At 45.5% G+C, this 18,595-nt stretch overlaps 1 protein-coding gene across 1 annotated transcript in view; it reads right to left on the bottom strand.

The window, feature by feature from the left end:
• grin2ba (glutamate receptor, ionotropic, N-methyl D-aspartate 2B-a) overlaps nucleotides 1–18,595 on the bottom strand; it is a gene marked incomplete at its 3' end in the record, with an annotated part of 120,608 nt that overhangs the window by 43,544 nt on the left and 58,469 nt on the right. The window contains exon 4 of the mRNA XM_080446547.1: nucleotides 14,561–14,744. Within this exon, the coding sequence (XP_080302673.1) occupies nucleotides 14,561–14,744 (184 nt within the window). The remainder of the gene's footprint in view (nucleotides 1–14,560; nucleotides 14,745–18,595) is intronic.

Genomic DNA, 18,595 nt, shown 5'->3' on the forward strand with positions numbered 1-18,595 from the left:
TTCGTCCTTCCTTCACAAACATTTACACACGCACGCACGAACGCACACACGAACGCACACACGCACGCACGCACGCACGCACGCACGCACGCACGCACGCACGCACGCACGCACGCACGCACGCACGCACGCACGCACACACGCACGCACGCACGCACGCATGTGACATTTTTCGCCTGACATTTTTCACTCCAGTGTAAAATGTACTGGCCAGGTCCCAGGCTGCAGTCAAGGCAGATCTTCTACACATGTTGTGGAAGGTCAGCAGTCAGTTTCACTTCATCGCTTCCCTCTGAAACATCTGACAGGGTCACACATGGGGACCTGTTGTCCACTGTGCATGACTGGCATGCTGTGGTGACCGAGGAACTGCTCAACCACCGCAGTGCCTCTGAGCAAGGCACTTAAAAGGCCCATGAGGTCCGGTGGCACGTACCTGAAACTTCTGTTAAGATAAACCACAGTAACATAAACCCTTGTTGGGAAATATTAGAGGAACACACTTTCTTGTTTGGTTACTCTTTTATACTCTGTTGCCTTGCATAGTCTATTTTAGATAGGGTTTCATATACCTGTATAGTCCATAAGAATTATTATAATTGATTTCTGGGAAAATACAGGATACACCACAGTTCTGGAGTAGTAGCAGTTCCACAGAGGAGGCACCATGTTTATTATTCATTTATTCATTGCTCAGTACATAACACATAATAATTTTAACGTTTACATTGTTAGCATTGCAGGGAATTGAAGAAATGCCATTTAATGATAATAAGAATTTTTGGCCAGCTCGTCATCAACCGCTGAGAACTCTGCTTAGATAGTTGAAATAGCATCGACATAGCTGTAGAGCAAGGACACAATAAGCCCAGGAAGATATATATATATATAGAAGTGTACTACTACTGTATGTGATGCTGTCTCAGGCAGGCTCATGTGTCTGGCAACGGACCCCTGCTGTAGATCGTTGGCAGTGATACAAAGAGTGCAGAATCTATCTACTGCATAAATCATAAGCCATTTACAAAATGACTTGACGCTGTGGCCCCTTTAATCTTTACTGCAAGCCATTGTTACATGCAACAATGTGGGGAGTTTGTGTTTATATGCACATGCCTGTGCATGTGCACATTTCAGTGTGTGTGTGTGTGTGTGTGTGTGTGTGTGTGTGTGTGTGTGTGTGTGTGTGTGTGTGTGTGTGTGTGTGTGTGTGTGTGTGTGTGTGTGTGTGTGTGTGTGTGTGTGTGTGTGTGTGTGTGTGTGTGTGTGTGTGTGTGTGTGAGAGAGTGTGTGTGTGTGTGTCTATGCTCTAACATCCTACACAGGTTGACAGCAGAGAGACTCACGAGCATATGTAATGTGTTGCCATGGCAGCCACAACCACTGTGACTTCCAAGCCAATCTGCTGTGTTACTATGGGAACGGTAATCTCACAGAGGGAGGGAGGGAGGGAGGGATGGGGAGAGAGAGAGAGAGAGAGAGAGAGAGAGAGAGAGAGAGAGAGAGAGAGAGAGAGAGAGAGAGAGAGAGAGAGAGAGAGAGAGAGAGAGATGAAATTCAAAGGGGCAGGGGAAGGGCTACAGTATGTCTCTACTCTCAGTACACTGCAACTCTCTCTCAGTGTCTCTCTTACACTTTCCCTGTCCAGTGTTCATTTAGGTTTGGAAGTGTAAAAATTGCCGCTTGCAGCCCAGGTACGTTTACAAGCTCAGATCTGCGTTGTCTATGCGCTGTGTTTATATGAGGGGGCTTTAAATGTAACTTTGTCTCCTATCCATGACTCACACACACACTCAACCTCTTCTGTCTGTGTACACACTTGACAACAGATGCATTCTGTCATTTATTCAAGGAAGGTTTACTGAGTGCAGATGTTCCACACAGGTTCACTGAGTCTAAATCCATACTGTTAGCTCCATTTACATGGTGTACGGGAGAGTCGCCCAGTACAACCGACACAGTCTTATGGTTCGCCGCTGAGCAACTGGAACAGTTGGGGGGAGTTAAAATTTTACTCCCCCCAACTGTTCCAGTTGTTCAGCTAATGTCTTGCTCTGAGGCACCTCAACAGTAACTGTTCGGGTAGGAGAGGCTGTTGCTTGTTCACTCAATGAGATATACTGTACACACGCTGTAAAGTACACGCAAAAGCATGTTCATTCAACACACCCCCTCATACTGCACACACACACACACACCACACCCTGATGCGACTGACAAAGAAATAAAGAAACAGACAAAGACAAGCATGCACGCACGCACGCACGCACGCACACAAACGTGTAACATGAGATTAGCATCATGAATGGTAGCATAATAGATAGCACAACGAGCATTCTAGAACTAATATGCACTCCATATATGTGAATATCCAAATGAGACAGCCCCATAGACCATATTCACACGGCGGCCATGTTTCTATGAAGTCAATGAAAGTAGCCACCCCGGGGTGGCGGCACTTTCAATGTTAAATTCCAATATGGCCGCCGTGTGAATATGGTCTATGCCACCTACAGACACACAGCTTATAACAAGCTAGACAGCTCAGACCTAACATTAGGGTGTCAGCCAAGCAAAATGGATTCTGATCTCCTGATGCACCGGTCATGTTTGGCTGCAAGCTGGTGCCCTGTGACTTTGTTGCACTGCAGGTCAATCATTCACAATCACAATGAGAAAACACTTCCTTGCCAAACATGGGTTTACGCAGCAGGAATTTGCTTTGGTTTGTGGTGCGATGACAACCCACCATGAAACGTAACTGCAGGAGCGCTGACAAAACGCATGGACCTACTGTACTGCACACAGGACTCACAGTGGTGCACAGTACACAACACAGCAGAGCATACATTCAGACAGCTGATTAAACAAGACATTTATAGATGGCTAATAATTGAGCGGAGTAAATAATTAAAATTCCAACCATGGCAGCCTCCTTTTCTACCCAGCAAAATCCCCAGTGTAAGTTTAACCTCTTACTGTATAAGCCCTGTTTTATATATCTATTGTACGATGGTGTGCAGTGAAAATAGCTGATGTACAAGCTCATAACGCGACGCAACACATTGTGATCTTGTAGATGGGCTATCTTTGCTATTTCGGAAAATGTTGGAACATTTTCACCAGTAATTAAATACAAAAATAGAGATGACAAGGTGAAAGTGGTTATCTGGAGTTTAAAAACAGACCCATAAATGGATCAATTTCTACTCTCTCTGTGACCCATGGTTGACGGAGACAAGAAGAGAGACGCAACAATCAAACACAAAAACAACTTCTTCACTAATGAGTCCAAGTTGTTGACAACATCACAGCACTCCTTCCTTCATACACATTGAAATTCTCAGTCTTTCATTTAACTCAGAGAGTGCTACAAATATAACCAAAAGGGATGGACCCTTATATTTATTTTGTACATTCTCAGAGTTACAAATGGATAAATTGACACAGAGGATTTTATTGTGTACTGCAAGCAACGCACAGTGAATCAGCCGTTTCAAGAGAGACACAGTGAAGCATGCAAAATCCACACAAAAACACACACTCGCACACAAACACTTTGCCATGCTAAGCCCATGGCCTGACACAGATACGTTTTAGCGCATGTTCTGGTGTGAATAATGGAGGAGGTGTGTGAAATATTGATCATGCACTTTTAATAAATTAACCCTGACATGAATTAGTCATGAATTACACTCCTTAACAATTACTGTACTGCTATGTAGTGATTGGATTTGGGAGAGGGGATCTATATGGAAGATGATAACAGGCCCCATTAAGGCAAATGCAGTGCACATACACATACACTTATGACAAAAATATCTACAATACGTCAGTGCAATGCGTGACATTACACGACACCAGCACGCAATGACGTATGAATTAGGTTTCAGGGTTTACAGTGGGAGCATGGAGGGGAGCTGCGGTGTGTGTGCGTGCGTGCGTGCGTGCGTGCATGCGTGCGTGTGTGTGCGTATACGTGCATGCGTGTGTGTGTTATGCGCATACACAAGGAGGTTGGAGGCGCATGTGTGTCTTCCTGAGATGTGACATGAATGTACAAACAGCGTAATAAATTTTGCTAATAGATGAGAGCAGAGGGTGGAGAGAGATCAGAAAATCGGATTGAATGGAGAAGAGAGAGAGAGAGAGAGAGAGAGAGAGAGAGAGAGAGAGAGAGAGAGAGAGAGAGAGAGAGAGAGAGAGAGAACATACAAAGAACACGATTTTGGGACAGGATCTCCTCGTTTGTCAACAAGAGGTCACTAGCCAGAGCCCTCATCTAGTGTCATTTTGACTAAGCTTCAGACCTATCAAAGGAAACTGATTAGACTACTACTAAACCTCAAACCCAGGACTCACCTAACCCCAGCTCACTTACAGTAGGCTGGGATCATGGCTCAAGGTGGAAGACAGAGTACAGTAACTTGCAATGGGCCTGGTCTTTAAGATACTCAAAGGAACAGTGCCCATGTACCTGTCTAACTACTGTATGTCAACAGAGTGAGGGATGCCCATGGGCATAACACCAGAGGGAGCTCATCTGACCTTGGCTCGGTCCCCCAAAATTTGGCTCAAGTAGTAAAAAATTAATTCTACTATGCTGCCACCAAAACGTGGAATGCCATACGAAAATACATTAAAGATCTTGATTCCCTTTCCACACTTAAAACTGACCTAAAACATGGCTGTTCTCAAAGTACAATAGGACTTAGAATTCTATGTGAGCGAACATCGCTTGGACGAGGGGTTAGGATTTCACCCTAAAGCCAGAGCACTTTAATAACAGACACAAAGAATGAGAGTATACAAGGACAGAGGGCACAGCAAGGACAGGAAAGTCTCTGTCTGTCTCTTTTTTACTCCTTCTTTCTCTCTCCCCTCAACGCGTTCAATATCTGATACCATCTCTCTTTCTGTATTTACTTTATTTATTTTCCCCTTCCTTGGCTCCTGTGATGTTGCAAGTGGTGTGTGTGTGTGTGTGTGTGTGTGTGTGTGTGTGTGTGTGTGTGTGTGTGTGTGTGTGTGTGTGTGTGTGTGTGTGTGTGTGTGTGTGTATATATACTATATATATATATACTATATATATATATATAGCCTTGTTCCCAGCCTTACTCATCTGCGAAGAGAAAAGTCTGGTCACGACCTGATGCAGTGAGTATCTACAGGGGCGGGACTTCCGGCGTACGTATTTCCCCCGGAAACGATCATTTTCGACCAATCACAACACTCGTTTCATTGACGGAGAATGTAAACAGATTTGTCAAGCGTCCACGTCATTTCCTTGGCTGGTACTTCCGCCAAATTCCGGTACTTCCGCTTAGACACTCAACCGGCTAGGTCTTGCCCAGCGTGATATATATATATATACACCGTAAATATATAAAAGAAATGAGAGTGGGATATGCAGAGAAATGTGGAAAATAAATAAAGACAAGGCAGAAGGAGAGACGGTAACAGATATTGAACGAGCTGAGGGGAGAGAGAAAGCAGGAGTAAAAAGAGGACAGACGTGAAAGACAGAAAGATGCAAAATCGGGGACAGGGAGACAGAGAGACAGATAAAGAGAGAAGGAGAGAGTAACAGAGACAGATATAAAAAGAGGGAGGGAGGGAGAGGAGCATTCTGGCCTATTTCTGACAGAGACTTCTTCATAAACAGGTAGGTACCTTTTTAAAACCTCCCTCTAGTCTGGCTCATAAACATACACACTGAACTGGCCTTTATAGACTGTCTGCAGTCGTTCGAAACAAACACACACACACACACACACACACACACACACACACACACACACACACACACACACACACACACACACACACACACACACACACACACACACACACACACACACACACACACACACACACACACACACACACACACACACACACAAGTTGGCAGTTACAATGGGTGTGTGTGTGCGGTTAATAAAAGCCCTTTTAGATTTTAGACGATAAAACAATCATAACTTTCGCATGCTTCACCTGCGACCAGCCACCACCTCCGCAAACCAGAATGTATCGCACACATGCACGCACGCACGCACGACGCACATGTTCAGAAAGGCCATCCCTAGGCTTAACCTAGATCAAAATCCTGCCTATAGAGCACATACATGCAGGCATGCACATGCATTCATAACACACTCATACTGTATACACACAAGCCCTGCTACTTTAAGTCCATGGAGTTCAGAAAATGTGTCCATAGCTCAATAAAAGCACTTGGTACCTTTCCAAGTCGAAGCTCATTGGAGCCTGTCCATGGCTGGCAAGGTCACTACCACTGTTGTCAAATTCATGATCCATACACTGTGTGATGCTAAACCAGTAGCTCGCTCTCTCTCTCTCTCTCTCTCTCTCTCTCTCTCTCTCTCTCTCTCTCTCTCTCTCTCTCTCTCTCTCTCTCTCTCTCTCTCTCTCTCTCTCTCTCTCATCTCTGGCTCCACTATCTTCATTTGTCAGGCTCTGACTGTAGAAGCATTACTGGAATGTCACAGTGCTGGGTACAGTGTACTTAATTTACTTAGTAGAGAGATGTGTCCTTCTCTTGGGTTGTGTCACTTGACAAACAGAGGGTCAGAGCTAATGTATGGGACTATATTAACATAAAGGTCACATGTGGACCGATATAGAAACCCTCTTTGCTTTGGGACAGTGACAAAGCAAAGGCTAAATGAGGTACTACAGTAACCTGGAACTGAAAACAGGCCGGTTGTGAAAGTGATGGGCGAGTGATCGGCTGTCACAATCCCAGTCAAACTGAGGCTCAGGATTTGTTCACACCGCTGTGTGAAAATGGCCAATTTCTCGTTGTGATGAAAAATGTTCGGGAAATACAATTTGGTAATAGAAATTCTTCTTCTCACATTGTATCAAAAGAATGTGTGTGTTTGTTTGTTTGTTTGTTTGTTTACCTTGTGAGCAGTTGCATACCGAAACTAAACAGGTTTTTCACAATTCATCATCACACAAAACACGCCTTAAGCCAGAAAAAAAAAAAAACATCTGCAAGTAAATTGACGACTACACAGTAAATTCCTAGTGTTCATTTAACCACGAAGAGAATACAGATGACGTTCCATTTGCACTCTCTTTACAGTTAAATGAACACTGGGATTTTACTGTGTAGAGGCTGGAGCTGTGACAGCCCGCTGGAGTCTGGGTTTGCAGGTGGACACCAGAAAAGCACTGACCTGCCTCATTATGGATGCCCCAAGCACTACCGTCGGCAAACGGCTAATGATTTGCTTGCATGGGACTTGTTTGAAAATGGTCAAACTGTTTGTTGTGAGGTCACTGTTGGGGTTTGTGGGGCTTTTAATATAAAGGTCTTGTTAGCGTTGCTCTCTGAGCAGTGTGAGAGTGCCCTCTGATCAAGTTAATCCCTTTATCCATCCATCTTTCCCGCCCCTTCCATCCATTCTATTGATTCATTCAGCCAACCAGCCACAGAACCAGGAGGCCAGGACACCCATCTGTCCAACCAGGCATCCATCCACCCATTCAGCTAGCCAAGCCAGGCCAGCCAAGCCATCCAGCCATCCAGCCAACCATCCATCCATCCATCCATCCATCCATCCATCCATCCAGCCAGCCATCCAGCCATTCATTCACCGTCAAGAATATAGACTCTTGGCCAAATGCTAATCTCATGATTGACCACTTGAAGACAAAGGTTATCACCAAACAGATTAGTTAAGGTGGTGAGGGGCAAGGGATCTTTGCCACGCTCACAGCTGATCTAATCAACAACACAGCTAAGTTGATTATAAAACAGCAGGTCTGGAGTGCAGACAACGGCTGGGGAAGGAACAGAGAGATGGAGGAAAACACCACATATAGGGAGAGGAGAGGAGAAGAGAGGAGAGGAAATGGAGAGGATAGGAGATGGAGATGGAGATGGAGAGAGAGAGAGGAGAGGAGAGAGAGGAGAGTGAGAGGAGAGGAGAGGAGAGGAGAGGAGTGAGAGGAGAGGAGAGGAGAGGAGAGGAGAGGAGAGGAGAGGAGAGGAGAGGAGATAAAGATGGAGAGGAGATAAAGGTGGAGAGGAGATAAAGATGGAGAGGAGATAAAGATGGAGAGGAGAGAGAGGGAGAAACCAGAGCAGAACACCAGAGCAGAATAGAACAGCGCAGGACACAACATAATAATAGAGGAGAACAAAGCAGGGCAGAGAACAGCAGACATGTAAGCTTGGAGCAGCATAGAACAAAGTGAAGTACGCACATAGCTACAGGGGCCAGAGAGAAGAGGAATGCAGGGCAGAACACGATAAGACTACAACACAACACACAACACAACACAACACAACACAACACAACACAACACAACACAACACAACACAACACAACACAACACAAACACAACACAAACACAACACAGAACAACAGAACAACAGAACAACACAACACAACACAACACAACACAACACAACACAACACAACACAACACCAAAGTAAAGGATAGAGTAGAACAGGCCTGGGTAAAGTCGAGCCAAAAAAAAGAAGAGAGAAGTGTGGTGCGACAAAGGCAGACAGCCGGAACAGTGTGCAGCAACAACACACCACAATGGGACAAAAGTAGAACAGAGCAGGGAAATTGTATAGGGCCACGGCAGCCTCAATAGACTCAGTGCTATCTCATAGTGGTATAGGCTGTGGTGAGACAGACGTAGACAGGAGTGAACAAGAAATGACATCATCTGAAGACAACAAAGCCCAAGTCGCCTTCCTCCTGGATGGAAGGAAGCTTTGAGCATGAGGGTCAAAACAAGCTAATCTTATTCCACAAAGTACATCACAAAACAGGCGAATATGTGTTCCTTGGCTCCTGTGATGTTGCAAGTGGTGGTGTGTGGTGTGTGTGTGTGTGTGTGTGTGTGTGTGTGTGTGTGTGTGTGTGTGTGTGTGTGTGTGGTGCGCGTGTACGTGTACGTATACGCGTGCGTGCGTGCGTGCGTGCGTGCGTGCGTGCGTGCGTGCGTGCGTGCGTGCGTGCGTGCGTGCGTGCGTGTGTGTGTGTGTGTGCAGCCTAGAGTATGGGCCTAGTCCACACGCCGTTGTTGTGATGCGCTTATCCAGTAGTTAGAGGGAAGGGAAGGCGTGCTTTCCACCTGCATGCTTGTTACCCTCTTATAGACACTGCCACTGGCTAGCCTTTGTGGTGCAGGGGGAAGCAGCCTCGTGCATCAGCCTTTTCCTGCCAGTACACGGCCTCACCAAGACTCCTGCCAGGCCTCCATATGGCCACGTATGGTAACTGGGTGCCCTGCGGCCCCAGGCAAACATGGCAGGGGATCTCAGAGCTGCAGTGGTACCCAGAGGTGTGATGTACAGGCCTACACTGTGGACACGCCCTGGCATCAGCCACTGCCCCGCTGCCTTGTGGGTTAGTCCAGGAGGACAAAAGGCCAGGGGAGCACACCCTGAGAGAGAAAAAACTTGGTGGCAGCATGTGAAGGCGGACCTCAACAGACTTTAGGAACAGGCAGCTGCCTGCAGCTGGGGCCGGTGATGGTCGTCTTGCCACTGGAATCCACCATTCTAGTATAACCAAGAAGTGCTACTGAGGAATGCACACCCCCTGTGGCATTCCTCATCGACATTGCTGTCCTGAGCAAGACCAGGCTCCTGGATGACGGAGAGGTATAGCCCTGGTGGAAACAAGACCAGGAGACCTGGTTCTGCCAGACCCAGGATAAATTCCTAGTACGTAACACACCTACAAACCACTTTATAAGATCAGAGCACTACGTCACGCTAAGCTTGGCCACTAAGTCTGTGTCCCTTTTATGCCCATGTATGGACGAAAGGGAGAAGAAAGGGACAGACCGAGGTTCCTTTTATGCCCATGTATGGACGAAAGGGGGACAGACAAAGCCTCATGTAGGCCGACCCCTTGGGTCTGGCAAACATCTGCATGGTGTGGCACTGGCAGTCAGGAACACACTTCCACCAAGTCTGACTGAAACACCCATCGGCATTAGTGAAAGACTAATGTAATGACTCTGTATCCTCCACACAAAGAAGCGCTTTGCCACTCGTCACCCAGTGCTAATGCATCCACTATGCCATCTGAAATTGAAGCCAAGGACTGTTTCCATCAGTCACTGGATGAGGCACTCTGTCAATGAGGCACTCTGTCAGATCCCCAAGAGACGGTGGGCCCAAACATTTTGATTCCCATCCAGGATCAGACAATCCAGACAAATTTTGTACCAGTATTTCAAAGAAATTCAGGATAGGATCACTCTGATCCAGATTCAGACATTTCAAGATTACCAGATCCTGATTTGCAGAGGTTCAATCCTACCTATCTCCACTTAGTGGATATGAAGAACAACATAAGTAGACTGACAGTTTAGCAATTTAGAGCCTTCCTTAACCACTTAAACCCTATATACTTTGTTGTATGTCAGTAGCAGAAATAGACGATCTACAACCTCACAACGTGTTGTGTTGTGATGCATGTACACACTTTAACATCTTTATAAATAAACATATGTTTAAATTAATTAATTTAATTTAATTTTCTCTGGTAATCCACTCCTCCTGCCACTCCTACCCCTCCAGTGGGATCAAGGTAATCCATTTTTTTTTTTATCAAACGTTTTTGTAAAAATCTAAATCTGATCCGATCAGATGGACATGGTGGAGCAGAACGCTGCTGTATGATCATTGCCAAACTCCACATGTCGTGCGCCACCCTTGCGGCTGCAAAGGTTCAGTAAGAAGCTCCTACACTGCACCCGGTTAAGGAAGGCTGAGGTGAGAAATTAGTTCTGCTGCTCCCTAGCTGAGAAGCTGAGGGAGACTGAACCAGGTCTGAGCTCAGAGGATTCCATGAACCAGAAGTGGGCCTCGATTAGCTCCTCACTTTATGAGGCAGCAGCTCAAAACACTGGCTACAGAGTAAAGAAAAAACACAAAGACTGGTTCCATGATAACTCGTCATCACCTCCAAGAGTGCTGGAGAGTGCTGGCACCTGTGCTCTTTAATATCTTCCTCCTATGTGTCAACCAGCTTCTCCAAAAGGAGCTTGAGTATAGCAGTGGCGTTGCGGTGGATTTCAGACTGAACGAAAACCTCTTTAACATCAGGATAACCTCCAACCACCAGAGAGCCAGAGAGCGGGTCCCCGAGCTGCAGTATGCAGATGACTGTGCTCTTGTGGATCACTCTCCAGAGGATCTCCACCCTTACTGTGGTTGTCAGGGCCTACAGCAGGATGGGGCTGTCTGTCATCACCACCAACACAGAAGTGGTCTGCCATTGGAGCTCCAGTACCCCACACACCCTGCTTGTCTTCACCATTGACCACAAGCCACTAACAATAACTCTATCCATCCTTCAAATAACTGGGCAGTATCCTTTCTGAGGACTGTAGCATTGACAGCAAAATCCCAAACCAGATCAAGCAAGCCTCAGCTGCCTTTGGGAGACTACGGCGTCCGCTCTTCCAGAATAACAATCTCCATCTGCACTACAAGGTTGCTGTCTACAAGGCTGTCTGCATCAGCACCCTCCTCTGCAGCTGTGAAGCATGGACCACTTACAGCTGTCACATCAAGCCCCTAGAGCACTTCCATATCGAAAGCTTACAGCGCATCCTGGGCCTCACCTGGCATGATCGTGTGCCTCATACTGAAATACTTGCAAAGACCAATTGCAGGATTATCAAGGCCATAATCACCCAGCACCAACTGCGCTGGCTTGGACATGTGATCTGGATGTCCCAAGACTGACTGCCCCACAGAGTGCTGTATGGGCAGCGGTGGAGGTTCTTCCTTGTCCTACTGGGAGTGTGAGTTCACACCGATCGGTCCAGCGGTGTCTGAGATGAACTGCTCACAGATGCACAGACGGACAGACAGGCAGATGGACAGGGGCGAAGATAATCACCCTAAAGTCCTCACATACCTGACCACCATCTTTCTCTCTCAAGGTAAAAAGAAAACACTTGCAGACATTTGCAAATACAGTATTCAATTCATAAACACTTGTCTCCCTCATCCCGCAAACATACACTTCTTTTAGTGTACAGAGCATTCCCACACTGAAACAGGACTGGTATCAATTAGGCAGCATGCACAGCAAAGACCTGCAGAATAGATCGCATCACAAACGGTTCAGCTGAGCTGTACGGATGAATGGGTGGGATTGGTGGAATGGGGTGGAGCTGGGAGAGGAAGAGGTATGTTGGTATGTATTATATACAGTACAGTATAATACACATACTTTATGTATGGTATAAATAAACAGAGGGGAGGGGACAATTGTGTACTGGTTAGGAGGTGTGTGTGTGTGTGGTGTGTGTTTGTGTGTGGTGTGTGGTGTGTGCGTGTGCGTGTGCGTGTGCGTGTGCGTGTGCGTGTGTGTGTGTGTGTGTGTGTTTGTGCGCACGTGTGCGTGTGCGTACAGTACGCGCATGCGTGCGTGTGATTATACTGCTATCTTTGTGTGAACCAAATGTCCTCACACAGATTGCAAGACGTTGAAACTTATGTAAAGTAAGGACTTTTGCTGGTCCTCACTTTTTTGTGATCAAACTGTTTCCTTCGAGAAGCATAACAACAATGTACACCAGTGTCCACAAGGAAAATTACAAAAAAATAATTTAAAAAAGAAAAAAGGAAGGAAAAAGAAAAAGCAAGACAGCCCCCATGGGGCTGTCGATAGCTCCAAGTACACAATATTTAAGTACTGAATGTACTGAAAGTACCCACACCCGAGTGGGGCAGATTCCAGCATGTACTGTACAGTAGCATTACATTTTGTTGGTGAGATACTAAGCCCAGTTAATAGCGCTTGCTTTCTGAACAATTTGGACAGATCATTTAGTGCAAGCATGTCAAACTACCGGAGGAAGTGGTCCAATTCGGCCTGCGGAATGAAATTACAATAAATTAACAACATTTAATTAAAATATCCACATCCAGTTATTATCCATCTATGTGAGGCAGCGCTGCTCTCTCTCCCCCTTGCCGTTGGCAAAGCTGCTATGAGTGAACATCGAAACAATGGAGAGACAGCAGGTAACCACCCACTGTGTGCAAGCACCTACTGTGAGAGACACAACTAAAAAATAAAGTGAAGTCATTTATTTCCTTCTCTATTATCACCGACATGACTCATGCTCGATAGGGAATATTTATTTGTGGGCTGATGCTACATATTTGACCATCACTGAGGAGTTTGTGGTGCTAGTGCTACAGTAGGCGTATAGCTAAAGCCTGAAAATGGACAGTCTACTAATGAGAACATTGTACATTTTATTCCAGCCAAAACTGCAATGTTTTTGTCCGAAAATAATATTTTACATAGCCGAATACTATGACAGCCTTTCAGCCTTTTAGCCTTTCTACCTACCTTCCTACCTACCTCCCTACCTACCTAGCTACCTACCTACCTACCTATCTATCTATCTATCATGAACACTGGTTTCACTAAACACAGAGTAAACTGAGAGGCACAGGTGTTAATTCACTCACTCAACATGATATGGCATGTGTTTTGCTCGCTTGTTTTTATTATGTTGTTAGCACAGTCTGGTGAAGCATGCCCCAACAACAGCTCACACACATACTTGTACGAGCTAGACAAATAAATCTTGAGAATCTTGTAGATGAAATTGCTGATGCGCTGGTACAGGGCTAGTGCAACCATGCATATGACCCTACACTCTGTGGATTTGTGGATCTGTCTCCCTCGAAGCGGAGGCTTGTGTAAATGTCAACATCATCATAATATCCAGTGGATGTAATCTATCTCACAAAGTGTGTTGGCGAGGATGGGGTCGTCCGTTATATTCAATTAATTTGTTGATAAAGTTAAAGCAGTCTGCCTTTGTAAGAGCTTGCCAGAATTATGTACAGCTGTTACTTACAGTATTATAGTTACACAAGCTTTCCTTACTAAGCAAGTACAATACCAACCATTAGTACAAGGCATTATAGATCTAGGCTATAAGTGTCAGCTCATTGTTTTTATATTTGGCAGCTTGGGCCATGTCCACAGGCTGGTGGTCAGGGGCTTGAGGACTATGGGGTTGTCCAAGTGTAAGGCAAAGCAGTTTGCAAAATATTGATCAATCTCCTCCATTATAGGCAGTCGATCTATTTGGAGGAGAGGGTGCTTCCTGTACCCATATTTTTTCTCCGGTGTTGGTAATATGGCAGACTGAAGTGTATGACCAATGTTGACTGTGAATAAGTTCATGCGGATTTGTTGTTTGCATTCTGTACATTCTGGACTTGTTTGGATTCAAGCACTGAGACACATGTTGTTTCAAGTGTGTGGGACATCAGAAGCTACTGAAACATATTTGTGCCCTTGTAATGTATTTTATAAATGTGGGCTCAAATAAAGAAATTGAAGTGTGTGTGTGTGTGTGTGTGTGTGTGTGTGTGTGTGTGTGTGTGTGTGTGTGTGTGTGTGTGTGTGTGTGTGTGTGTGTGTGTGTGTGTGTGTGTGTGTGTGTGTGTGTGTCTTTTTTTAAGGATGTTCAGTACAAAAACACACAGCTTCATCTCTCCCCTCGTCCACTCACCTGAGAACTTCATTGGGGTTGCCTGAGATGGGGGTCTTGGCGCCATGGCACTCAGACTTCAGCAGGGTATGGGGCCCACGGTCCATCATCATGGTGGAGGTCGCCGTAGCGATTACGGCCACCCCGTCACGAACACGGGCCTCCAGGCCATAATCCCACTCGTCATACGACACTGAGATCAGACCTAGAAATGGAGAGAGAAGATCAGTGTTCAAGGTTTTTAATACTGTAGTTAAACAGAGTTGGGGATTCTGAGTGGGGGTTGAGAGATCAAGGTTGAGAGAGAGCTGGGAAGTGGGTAACAAGAGAAGTTGGAGAGTCCGCGGAAAGAGAGGAATAGACAAATGGGATGGACAGAGGAGGGGTTGAAGAGAGGAGACGCACAGAGACAGAGGTCATTGTGTTACTGTATACACAATGAGGTCACGTTATGAACACAATCCATGAGGTTCAACACAAACATACAGTATGCCTCACATCGACAATGAAAAGCACTGCCTTTCTGTCTACAATAGCTAAATATCTTCCTTTCCTCCTGTCCATCTGTCTGTCTGAACAGGCCCACTCTTTCCAGACATCTCTGTTTCCTACAGTAGATCTAGCCAATCAGAAAGTCTCTGCCTGTCTGCGTCCCAGACAGTTATTGCAGTCTGTCTATATTTCACGTTTAGGGTCTTTTTTATTTAATTTACAGTACATAGTCTCTGTTCCGCTCTCGTTCCTTCCCCTCCCACCATCTGTCAGCCTGTCCACCTGTTTGTCAGTGTTTATCTTTCTCCTTCTCTCCACTCATCTTGTCCCTCCCCCATCCATGTCTCTCTCAGTGGGTTGACTTAACAGTAAATCTTGAGGTGTATTTTGAGTATTTTATAACACTTGACCTTTGGTTCAAATTCAACACCTTGTGGTCAGTGTTCATATAAATTAGGAGAGTGTAAGATGGACACAAATGGACCCGTAACATTTAAGCTGCCCATTATGCCGCTATGTCCACTAATTGATCATTCTGAATGGGGTCAGGACCTGGCTGTCCACTCCGAATGTCAGCTTTGACTACATTACCATAATCTCTCTCTCTCTCTCTCTCTCTCTCTCTCTCTCTCTCTCTCTCTCTCTCTCTCTCTCTCTCTCTCTCTCTCTCTCTCTCTCTCTCTCTCTCTCTCTCTCTCTCTCTCTCTCTCTCTCTCCCTCTCTCTCTCTCTCTCTCTCTCTCCCTCTCTCTCTCTCTCTCTCTCTCTCCCTCCCTCTCCCTCTCCCTCTCCCTCTCTCTCTCTCTCTCTTCTATCTGAGTGTCCCTCTCTTTATTTCAATCCTTCTCTCCATCCCTCTAATGGTCAATCAGTCAGTCAGTCAGTCAGTCAGCCGGCTAGTCGGTCGGTTGGTCGGTCGGTCAGTCGGTAATGCAGTCAGTCAGACAGACAGACAGACAGACAGACAGACAGACGGTCAATTGGTCAGTCTGTGGGACAATCTGACAGTGTACACTGTAAAATCCTGAGTTTTAAATGAACTCTGAGAGTGTGCAAATGTAACCATATTTACCCAACTCTGATGGGTCCATTTGGTTACATTGGTACACTCTCAAAGAGTTAAATTAACACTCACAATTTTACAGTGTATGAGCAGTTAGTCAACCAGTCAGTCAGTCAGTCAGTCAGTCAGTCAGTCAGTATGTCAGTGGACTGAAAAAGACAGGCGTTCGTCCGAACTGCCTCTCTCTGGGGACCCTGCATCGCTGACAGCTTGGTCCCTGCAGGACCACATCTAATGTCACATGACATGCTGCTGACACTCTCTCAGTGCTCTCTCACACACTCCGCTCGCCTCAATCATTTTTACACACTCACTCTCCATTTCTGCCTGAGAAAGAGATTTTTATGTGGGTTGATGAGCCAGCTGTGTGTGTCTTTGACATTGTGTGTGTGTGTGTGTGTGTGTGTGTGTGTGTGTGTGTGTGTGTGTGTGTGTGCGCGTGTGTGCGTGTGCGTGCGTGCGTGCGTGCGTGCGTGCGTGCGTGCGTGCGTGCGTGCAGAGGTGTAAAGTAACTAAGTACATTTACTCAAGTACTGTAGCCTACTTAAGTAAAATGTTGAGGTATTTTTACTTAATGGAGTGTTAAAGTACCTGTTTTCAGTACTTTTACTTCTACTCCACTACATCTCAGAGGCAAATATTGTACTTTTACTCCACTACAATTATTTGAAAACTTTAGTTGCTAGTTACTTTGTAGATTTAGATTATTATTACAAAACATTAACCACTTCAACCATATATACATTTCGGCCATTTGAAAATAGCCGATCTACAAGCTCACAATGCCTTGCGATGCGACGCAAGGCATTTTTTTTCAAAAGATTGTTATACATTTGAAAACTTGTGAAATGGGACATTCATTCTGCATAATGTGCATACGATGTATACTGTGTGTGTGTGTGTGTGTGCGCGTGTGTGTGTGTGTGTGTGTGTGTGTGTGTGTGTGTGTGTGTGTGTGTGTGTGTGTGTGTGTGTGTGTGTGTGTGTGTGTGTGTGTGTGTGTGTGTGTGTGTGTGTGTGTGTGTGTGTGTGTCTCGGTTGGGAAGTGCAGCCTGGACACGTACGGATATGCACTGATGGAGAAGGAGGATGCTATACGTCTATTCATACAGTGTACAGTACACTATTCATCTCTCAGGACATGTTCAGATGTCACAACACAGACACCATATCATATGTCAACCTGATTCTCTGGCCTGCCTGTAACCTCCATATACTGTAGCCTCGAGTTTATTATGACTCTCACAGAAACTATATAGAGAATACAGTATACTGTATGTTTATGTCTATTGTCTATGTTTATGTCTGACTTACAGTATACTGTATATACACAGTATATTACAATATATTTACTTGATTTTCAGGCCAAACTCTAGCTGAAAGTGGTTTCCATATATGGGCATGTTGCGTTTGTGACTGCCACCTACGGTCCACCGTCCACCCATAAGGCAACTTATACTGTACTCTATATGTCTATACGCGTTGCGTTTAACACAGACAGACGTGTAATTGATTGTATAGCATAATAGCAGAAGTAGCGGATTATTGTGTATTTTCAGGAGCAGCTTATCATTGTCAGTGATGTCAGATTGGGCGGCTACGTTAGCAGAGTCTGTGCGTCAATGCTGTGTAACGAAGATAGCAAGGAACACAGACAGAGAGGCTGTTAGCGAGAGAGAGAGTTGAAAGGGACAAATTAATAGAAGCAGAGGGACAGAGTGGAAAGAGAGAGTGGGGGCAGTCAGACAGCAGAGAGAGCAGAGGAGAATAAGTTAGATGTAGAGACAGAAAGAGAGAAACGACAGCATGGCAAAAGAAAGAATGTCGAGAGAGTCAAGGCAGAAAGACACACAACAGACAGAGAGAGTAGATAAAAAGAGAGAGAGTTGGCAGGGGCAGAGAAAACAGAGGGATGAGAGAAAGGAGAGGGAAGGAGGGGGGAGTGGGAGGAGAAGAAATGGCTTCTCAGAGTGCTACTTAAGGAAGGTATCAGCAGAATTACACACGGGAATTGGAGGCTCTTCATCACACACGGTGCAACGTATTGAGCGTGCCTAGTAAGCAAATTAGCACTCAGTGCTAACGTGTGTCTTCCACTGAACTCTGAACCACTGGTTTCAGCCTGAACACCCCACAGTAGCCAGTCACACACTGCATGTCTGGCACTACTGATCTGTTCATTAACAAGTCCATGTGGATGAGCCCTTACTGAAAAGGCTCAGTGTGACTTTCGTGACTTTGAGCTGCTTAGAACTTAGACATAAGATACTGGTCAAAACAAGTAACTTTTATTTGTATGGCACATTTCATGCAGGTGCGAACGCAATGCGCTTCACATTAAAATACAGCAATAGTAGCAAAATACACCAAAGCAGCAAAAATATACAGCGATGACACTAACCTCCCACCCACACACATACAGAAAGTGTAAGAAAAACACTCATCCGCATCCACATTCACCTGGTACAGCATTAATGCCCCCCCCCCCCCGCCCAATACACA

This window comes from Gymnoscopelus braueri, assembly GCF_963280865.1.
Source record: "Gymnoscopelus braueri genome assembly, chromosome: 13".
Classification (NCBI taxonomy): domain Eukaryota; kingdom Metazoa; phylum Chordata; class Actinopteri; order Myctophiformes; family Myctophidae; genus Gymnoscopelus; species Gymnoscopelus braueri.